This window comes from Motacilla alba, chromosome 1 (assembly GCF_015832195.1).
Source record: "Motacilla alba alba isolate MOTALB_02 chromosome 1, Motacilla_alba_V1.0_pri, whole genome shotgun sequence".
Taxonomy (NCBI): domain Eukaryota; kingdom Metazoa; phylum Chordata; class Aves; order Passeriformes; family Motacillidae; genus Motacilla; species Motacilla alba.
This window is the reverse complement of record NC_052016.1, coordinates 59,103,976-59,113,743: the sequence shown is the minus strand read 5'-3', so window position 1 is coordinate 59,113,743 and position 9,768 is coordinate 59,103,976. Positions and strand designations below refer to the sequence as shown.

The following is a 9,768-nucleotide window of genomic DNA, read 5'->3' as shown; positions in this document are numbered from 1 at the left end:
AGTGATCCCTCAAAGCTCCTTGGATGTGCTCAGCTGTTTCACCAGTAGGTTTTGTCCCAGTAAATTTTAACTGGGGGAAGATACTGTGACCTGCATAGAAGTCAATATTCAGCCTTTGAAATACACATGCTGACATTCAACACACTGACCTTCACAGCAGAGATAACTAAGGATGATCATCCTTGGCATTTCCAAAACTGCCACAGTCAAAGTATTTCCTGAACAAAAATAACCCCAAACAAAAAAACCCACCAAAAACCAAACCAAAGCAAACACAACAACAACAAGTTTTATTTGTGGCCATGGTCTACAAGTCACTAAGGATGATGGTCAAGAATTGAGACTGTCTCAGTTTAAGCTTTATTGATGATTACCTCTTATTTCTTTTCCATGATATGGCTGTCTTCAAAAGGTCTGGTTCTGCTTCAAGGATCACATAAGGCTGTGAGCTTTATACCTCTTAGTTTTTTCCACACAGTATAAGCACTGCATCCATGAAAACTTAAAGCTTCCTTTTGGGTTGCTTTCATCTCCCTCTTTATAAATTCATCTTCCTGTATACATGATTTTCAGTACAACCTTTAGTACTCCTACATGTTTTTGCATCTGTATTCAAGTACTTCATCTATTAAAACAGCATTATTTCACCTTCATTACCACTTTATGCCCAACTGCAGTATCGTTCATCCCTTGACCTCAGGTATCATCTGCAGAGAACAGCCCACAAGGGGTAGGCCAGAGTTAAGTGTGATGATTCACATTGAAGGAGAGAAGAGATAGCACTCAGTTTTCACCTTGGAAGAGTCAAGGCTCACTTCTATAACAGCAGTAAGTATTTTTCCTTGCTCTGAATAAGACAAATTCAACAAAAGGAAGTGAGATTAGAGCAGGAACTTTCAAAATGACATTATTACAGATCTCAGATGAGACCACTTCAAGATGAGTTTCTTGTACCTTACAAATTAAAATTTAATCCATCTTGCCCAAATTCATTATTAGCATTCAGACTGCAGCATTATGTGATTCTTCACCTTAACTACTTTTTTTTACCCTTTTTAAGCCTTGGACTGAAACAATATTTAAGTCAAAAACTGAGTTTAAAAATAATTAAAAAACAAGAAAACAGATGAAGTACAGTCTTCACATATTATAGCTTAAAAAAACCCCAAAAAGCTCCAGCTATATTTGTATACCAAAGAACTGAAGTTCTGAGAATGTGAAGTGAAACTGCTGCAATAGCCTTGCAGTTGAAAGATAAATTTAAGAAAGTAAAACAGAACAAAAGTGTGGCTTCTAGAAAGACTCCAGATGTTAAAACACTTAGTAAATTCAGACTCTTATTTTGTTAGATGCACCAAATCTATTGGCCCAGGAACATGAGGCATGACTGTGGTTATAGACTGTTTATAAGAACAAAAACTCATCTCTTCCCCATTACTGCTGCAGCATGACCACACAAATCTTTAGTCTCCTGTAACACAAGGAAAACATTCTTGCACTTGAGACATTAATTTCTGCTTGGAAAATACCCAACACTACAGTTAGCTGCAGTTTAGTGAGTGCAATTACTTACAGGTAGAATCTTATTAACATGGGGTTTCAGAATATTTTGTGTTCAGCCTGAAACACCAAACAAGCTGGTACTCATAAGCTGGACAGACTTAGCAACACTTGTTCAGGGCACTCACCACTTCCTTGTGAAACAAGCAACCAAGAGTTGCCTGTTGTAGGTAGGTGCCACTGGCACAGCTTTGCACTGAGACACTCTCTTTAAAGAAGCTGACTGCAGGCAGGAGTGAAGTTCATAGCCCACCTTTAGGACATACATCCACAAGCCGTGAAATGCAGTGCATGAACAAAATCTAGGAATTGAGGCCCCCACCACAAAATGAACGCCACAGACATGAGCATGGGATATCTGGTCACTTCAGTGTCCATTATCATAGACATATAAAGACAAATTCACTCTACTGATTACAAAGCGTTTGAAGCAAGACACCAAGAACTAGACTGAAACTACAGCACAAGACTGTGCTAGACTGAAATGGAATACTCTTCTCCCTTAAAGGATGTTTACTTTGAGACAAGTGAAGCAGTCACAACCACTACCTCCACTTCAGAGAAATACAAGAATTTGCATTACTAGAAAGATCCATCAGGCTGCACTGGGAGGAATTAAGGGAAAGGAAGTCTTACATCCATTTAAGGAATGCCAAAGCTAAGAGCCTCATAACACACATATTGGCATAATCACGTTTTAAAATTAAAATAAGAGGCTTGTTAGCTGCTACTTAGTATGTCTGCTGAATTGCATACTGGTGTCAAGTGTTAAACCTATTCTTGCTTGGAAACTCATAATGCACTGTACAGATGGCTCTCTTAGGAAGTAGTAAGCCCTGAAAGTTTTAAACTCTTGCAGTCCGAGCACACCTCAGACTTATCTTACCATTCATATGAGTGGATTATAGTTCTCTGCATGTTGACCAATATGACCAACTGATTTTTAAACTACTTTGGACAGAGATTGTGTTTGAGAGTACAAGGTGGTGTCCTGTTTGGATGTTTGGGTTTTTTTTAAAGCACTACCTAACGAATAACTGACAGTGGGACACAAGACCGTGTAGCAGCTCAGGCTAAGACAGCTAATAGCTCTGTCCCATCGCCCTCCCTTCACACATGATCACCAGTGCTCTGGTGACATGAGAGGTCATCTCAGACAGGTTTGTTGTAACACTCCACACTACAAGAATGACTCAGGAGCCATCCAGATCAACTCTGCTGTTCCAGTACCTCATAGCTTTTAGCATTACTCTCTAATGCAGTCTGTTCACCAGTGTATGAGAAGCTCCTAATGCTCTGCCAGCCACAATCTCCCAACTACCTGCAGCGCAACCCCCTATTGTGTTCCCATAAAGGGAAGCCTGACTTTTACCTCAACACTGATGATCTTCTACAAACATGTTTAGAGTTCAAAGACCAATTGCATGTGGATGTGCTTGGTCTGATACGGTAAACAAGCTGCAGAAACTAGTTTCTGTTCATGCCCACAGGATTTTATCTCATTGAAGAAAGAACAAACAGGACTACAGCAAATCATCTGTGCCTACAGGGATGTCAGGTTGTGGTGGTTCAAGCTCTGCTTTATCCACTCCAGCCAGCTTATAAGTGCTTACAGCTATTTAGTAAAAAAAAAAATCCCACCCCCCGCCAAAAAAAGACCCAAAAACATAACAACAAAACAAAACAAAAAGTTCAAAAATTCATTCCACTCACTGTTCCTGCAGGTATTAACTGAAGTCAGAAGAGTCACAGAAGTAGAGTGTAATAAGACATTTATTGAAAGTGCTTTCAGTTATGTTAAAAGTTATAGTCTAATACCTATTTTTAAAAAGGCATCTCATTAAAAAATATTAGCTTAAAAACCATTCTGACCACTGTGGTTACAGACACATGGCCCTCAGTGCTCTATGAAATGTTAGACCAGCTTTGTTGATTGGGACACAGTAATCTTCAAGTCCAGGATCCACAGTGTCTAGTGTAGAGGAAGAACTGCTGGGAGCTCCAGAAGAGACACCTGCAGGTACCTGGAATAGAAATGAAGTGACTACAGATATTGGCTTCAGATTTGTCAACTGAACTATCACCTGATTGTGCAATACAATGGAGAAGAGAAGCATCATCCTGCAACATTGCAAAGTTGTTATCCAATGCATCTGCACACTTATGGTCAGAAAAGTTTTCTCCTCAAGGGGCTGATGGAGGCTTCTGTTTCAGAACTAGAAGCTGACAACTATGAGAGAGCTACAGCAGCCACAGCTCAAGCTGGAAAAGCGAAGTCATCCTGTGCTTACAGCTATCCAAGACAATGGCATACTGGTTACTTACTTTGGGTGCTTATACTTCTGCTTAACAGCTTGCAGCTGGCAATGGGATGAATCAAGGCATGCTTTGTGCAGGTCAGTCAGGCAAGGCGCTATCTCACTTAAGGAATATCCAGTAAATGCAGCAAGTGTTTCTGGCTGGTCAGATGAGAAAAAACAGTGTTACTCTATTGTAGCCAGCAGTCATCTAGAAGATGGGTTTCCCACGGAAGCAGAAACTCTTTTCACTACATCAGAGCTCACTCTAGATTCTTTAAGCATGAAAAAGATTCAATTGTATTGTGCCATCAGTTTCACTCTAGGTCTTCCTTGGTGCCATGAAGTCTGACAAGCTCCTTCTGCTCTAAGCATGTGCATCCATTACATCTCTGCTGGATCTTACTCTGCACAAAAGTTATTCCTCCAACATACAGCTGGAAGGTCTACCAAGGCTTGTGGTAAAGCAGCCACAATTATACAGCAGTATAATCACTCAAGCAGACAGAATCAATTCTCCCCTTTCTCCCAGAAAGACCTTGAATTGTACCTGGGGGTGTAGTTTCGGACATTTGTGAGGCCTTTGGTACAGCCTTGATGTAAGTGAGCAAGACAATAAAATCCCTTCAGTTTCAGAGAAAAGGCATGATATTTCAAGTTTACTTAACAGTCATTTATCAGGTAGTCTCATTAACGCAAGAACAGCTACTCATCCTAGGATTTCAGCCTTCAGAACAATATACTTTGTAGCTACTCCTCCTCCTTCTCAGCTCAGTTCTAACAATAACAAAGTGCTTGAGCTATTTATTAACGCACAGTTGTTGTTCTTACCCAGAAAGATCTGTTCACTGTATAGTTTGCTAAACAGTAGGCTGCTGCAGCAATTTGTGAAGGAAGGTACTTCAGAAGAGGATCAACTTGAAGGAGACTCAGCTCTGCAAGATACTGAACAAGAAAATCCAAGTTTTTCAAAAAGAATCAACCTAGTTGGTACAATCATCCAATACTGCAAGTATTAAGGTTTGTCAATGGTCTCAGTATGATGCACAAAGGCATAAACTATGTATTTAGTGAGAAGAATTAGCATTCCAGTCCTGTTGATCTTACAGAAGATCCTTTATTAAGATCCTTTATAATGTTTCAGGGGGGACAGAAAGACCACATTTTGCCAAAGCCTAACCCATCTAATCTAATAAGAAGTTCTGGTTCCATCATAAGATCTGACTTGATTTTACAGGCAGAGACTCAGAAAAGTCAAGTTTCATAAAACTGATGGACACGCTCCTCCTATCTGCTAAGGCTCTTGTTTGTATACATAAACACCTGGACGGCTCTAAGAAGCACAATATGGGCTCTGTTGGAGTAAAGTCATTGTACAATCCTATACCCTTTGCAGAGAAGCAGGTGGTCAGATGTTTTACTGTAATTTTCTTGTTTCTAAGCATGGTTGCCTACTCCAGGCAACTCCTACACAGCTATGCAGGTATATTCTGTGTCATTGTGGAGCAATACGCAGTAGCACCAAATCCTGGATAGGCTTGCTACACAGGCACTGTTGAAAAAAACACCAGATTTTTACCACTTAATTGTCTGGTCAGTGAATTATCCCTGACCAGACAAGACAGACCAAATCTAGGATTTCCATGAGGCATCTATCCAAAAGTCTCAGCATACAAGCCACCACTATGAAACATGCTGTTTTAGGCCTGCTGCAGAGACAGCTTCATGAAATCCAAGTAGTTCTCCTTTAAGGATCACTTCTTCCCCCTCAATCCCAGAAGGCAGATAGTCCATACCCTTGCAAAGTTCTCTGTCCTCATACAGATTCCACGCCTCTGAATATACTGAAGGAGGAACTGGTTGATGGTTGGGGCTGTTAGGTCAAAACCCAGAACTTTGAGAAGCAAGTGTTCCATTCTCAGCAGCTGCTTCTTTGTGTAGGTATCATCTGTTATATAGACAAATTCATCCACATCTGGTGGGTAGATTTCTTCATACTTCCTGAAAAATGGATATAGAAACCACATTTGTCAGCTTTGAAGCTATAGTAAAAGAAATCTTTGTGCTGTACCCACAACAGGATGAGAACATGACATTACTAAACTTGTGGAAAGCCCTAATGTTACTTGTTCCTCCAGGCTAGCTAAAAAAATTTTGTTTCAAACTTGGGCAAATATACTTAGAGGAACTCCGAGTCATCAGTCTAGATAGACATACACTCACATTGTTAGCTCATAACAGCAAACTTTCTGTGGGGAACTCTCAGTAATACAGCACACTCCAGACAAACACCCATGCACCCCTAAGCTATGTTGCTTACTCTGTCTAGTTAAAGCAGTTAAAGGCCAACTGTAGATTGCAACTGAGTCCATTACAGCCTTACAGGCTAGCAGTTTAACACCGTACTGTGTAAATGCTTACAAGCCTTCCCCACTACAGTTCTTCACATTCAACATTAAATGTTTCATTTTAATAGTACCAAAGGAGCCCACGTTGCTAGTCTTGAGACATCATGAAAAGCTACCTATTAATTCAGATTATGCTACAAGACTAAAGCCCAAAAATAGGCTTCAGATCACCAAGATTTCAGAAGATGAAACACTTACGCAGCCAGAAGAATTGCCGCTGTTCCTACAAGCTGTAACTTCCCTCTGAGAACAGACATGCAGGAAAGAAACCTGTCCAGGAAGTTCACTGCCAAGTACAAAGTCTCTGTCCGAAGTTTATACTCTTCCCCTACTTCCACCAGCCAGTCTACCAGGATAGCACGCATTCCTGTTGTGATATCTGGCTGCTTCTTCATGTAGTACGGCTTGGGCCTAAATCTCACCTGTTTGGAAAGAGTTGAAGAACCAGGATGATCACTCTGAAGAGAACCATGGATGGCTGAGCTGATGAATATTCTTTATACTTACACTTAAAAAAGCAGGGGTTGTCCCACTCTTAATAACTGTAAGTAGTAACTACAATTATTGTGCTAGTGGTGATTATTCCCAGCTAGTGGCATTCTCTAGAAAGTAGTACTTCTACACTGAAGAGACAGATTGAAGCTTCGGTGTTAGCAGGAGAATAGTAAAACACTTGCCGGACTATGGACAGCCTTTGCCAACAATTGAGCCATTCAGAAGGACCTGAAAATGAACCAATCAGAATTTTCCCCTTCTTCCCATCAGGAGACTGCACTTCACTGCTCTGATACAAGAAGGTAGGAAAACCTCCTGGTATAGCCAGAGACCTATCAGTGAGATCACATCAAACTGCTTTAGCATTTTTTTCAGCATTCTACTCCCATTTGCAAGAATTCTTCATACCAAACAAGTCAAGAGATGCTCCCATCATAGGAATTAACAGGGATGCATTAATACTGAAAGAACTTATCACTGACTAAATGCTACCTTAAGAAATTACTTTTACTATTTACTTTCTCTTCTTTGTAGCTCAGTGGCAGCCCTGGATCTTTGCAATGTTGCAGCCTACCACAGATACCTATAAGCTTCTCACAGCAACTTACTTCAGCCTCTCGGAGGTACTGATGAATGTCTTCTGCATACTCTCCCACAGCCAGAGTTACAACATCTTCCATGTGATCCTCTGGCTGGGATTGGAAGGATGTGTCCACTACCATAGGAGAGCCTAACAGGTAATAGGAAGCAGCAAGACATTTGTATAATTAATCTCTTGACTTTCTCTTGCTAATTTTAGCTCAGAAGTATTGCCCCTCATGTAGACACAATCCAAGTTAGCTTGCAGTGTTATTTGTTGTCACATAAGCTACTCACTAGCTTACAATTCACAACTCATAACCACCCTACATGTGGTTGTGCTATGGACACCATCTGAGCAGTAACAGGAGTTACCTGAACTCAGATCCAGCAGCCGGTGAATATTGGATGTCATTGCACTGGTATCCAGTTCACAGTGGCTTAATTCCAGCTCTTCAGACACTTGGCAGCTGTAGTTTTCTTTATCTTCCGATTCATCTATGTAGATAGCAAAACCTTGCTTTGATGCAGCACTGATGATGCAGTTGGGCACTTCATCTTTTCTAGATGAAGTGATGGTGTTTTCAAAGCCAGAGAAGCGCTTGATAACAGCAGCACCCTGAAGCAGAGCACACAGTAACACTGTGGGAGGGTAGCTCAGGAGGAAAACCAGGTAAGTCACTTGTTTTCAAAAAGAAAATCACTTTCCTTGTGTAACAGACACCAATAACAACAGTTCATGCTTAAAGCCATCAACTACATTTGATGCCTCTGAAGTTGGTGCCACTTGTTGCTGTCTTGCTGTGACAGACTCCTCACAGAAAGAATTAAGAGTAGTAAAAGTCAGGAAACCAGGGGAGCAGCATCATACTCAGTGCCTCCCACCAAGGAGATCGTGGGCGCTGCTCATTTCCAATGGGACTGGGAAGTCTGCTACACATTCAGTTCTGGCAAGGAGCAGTTGCAAGTGCAGCAAATTAATAAAAGTTAACTTGCCAAAGACTTAGGAAGGACTGCACTGGCAAGAAGGCACTTCAAACAGAGTTAAAAACTGAAGTCTGAATTTTTGAGCTTAAGCATCGCAGCCCCTAGAACTATGTGTGACCAGGCTACAATGCTTCACACCATCTATCCGTAAGCCACCAGCTGAGTTAGGGGCTTTATACAGCCAAAACCAAGAGTTTGTGTACACACAGCAGCTGCTATTTTAGGTCAGGACAATAACATTATCCCTGCCCCACCAGCAGACTCCAGGAGGGCTCAAGGGACAGAAAGGCAGAAAAACGACACAGTCATTAACTTGAACTTCTTGAAGGCACTGGCACCCTGGAGTGAGCACGGCTAGCCACACACCAATGAGAGCTTTGGGTCGGTGGACAGCCCTTCCTTAAACCACCACCTCCACTGTGGAGAGTAAGCAGCCGAGTCATATCCCTTCCTTCCAGGACGAATTATTTACGCCGAATACTTCCATGGGGAAACACCCGCAGGTTAGGACAGTGCGGCTACTAGCAGGGTTTCTCGGGAAACTCACGCTTAAGAACTGGAGCCCGAGTCACCTTCTCACCCCGCCGCGCCAGGTCTTTGCCGGCAGCCTCGAGGCAGGTGCGTGCACCGCTCATGCCGGCGGCTGCCAGCCCAGGGCGGCGGAGCTCAGCCGGGCTCTGCGGGCAGGGGGCGGCACTGCTGCCGGCAGCGGGGCTCACCTGGCAGCCGGGCCGCTGCTGCTGCCCGTTCTCCGTCAGCACCCCCAGCACAGCCCGGCCGCCGCTGCTGCGGAGGGCGGCGGGGCAGGGCTCCCGCCGCCCCGCACGGCTCTTGTCTCCAGCGCGATGCATCGCCCCGACGTCGGTACCTTTCGGAGGAGCGAAGAAACCCACAGAAATAAAACGAAGTCGCGGGGGTGAAAGAATAATAAAAAATCCCCCGAACGACCACAAATGAGCCCCTGGCAACCCCTTCCTCCCGCCCGCCCCGCAGGATGACGGGTGGCCCACCGCGCTGCCCGGCTCCGCTCGCCACCAGCCCACGGAAGGGTTCGGCCGCCCTGCGCCGCCCAGGCCGCCCGCCGGCCCTGCGTAGGCGCGGCTGCTGGAGGCGGCGGCTGTTGGCCGCGGCCGGTTGGGAGCCCGGCGGCTCAACCCCCGGCGCGCCGCCCCGCCAGCCCCGCCGGCCGCGGGTCGCCATGGTGACCCCGGCAGGGCCCGGCCGCGCCGCCCGGCCCCGCGCCCGCACGGCCCGGCCCGCGCAGCGCCCGCGGAGCGCCGCCGGCCACGGCCGCCCCGGCCCGGCCCGGAGCCGCTGCGGCCGCGCACCGGCTGCGCTCCGAACACGCGGAGCGCAAGGATGGGATGTGCAAGCGACTGCATCGGCTCTCTGTGCAAACAGCTGGGCTCGGAGTCTGATAAAGTCTGGTCTATCTTTGTAAA

General features: G+C 44.5%; 1 protein-coding gene across 1 annotated transcript; it reads right to left on the bottom strand.

Annotated features, from left to right (window-relative positions):
• Window positions 1-3,319: 3,319 nt before the first annotated feature.
• Window positions 3,320-9,459, bottom strand: CCNA1 (cyclin A1). Its single transcript, XM_038139826.1, has 9 exons — window positions 9,337-9,459; window positions 9,046-9,194; window positions 7,715-7,958; window positions 7,369-7,490; window positions 6,464-6,687; window positions 5,654-5,858; window positions 4,689-4,802; window positions 3,886-4,019; window positions 3,320-3,584 (listed from the first exon to the last, which is right to left on the bottom strand). The coding sequence occupies exons 2-9, from the start codon at window positions 9,175-9,177 to the stop codon at window positions 3,533-3,535; spliced, it is 1,227 nt and encodes a 408-aa protein (XP_037995754.1). The 5' UTR covers window positions 9,178-9,194; window positions 9,337-9,459; the 3' UTR covers window positions 3,320-3,532.
• Window positions 9,460-9,768: the final 309 nt, after the last annotated feature.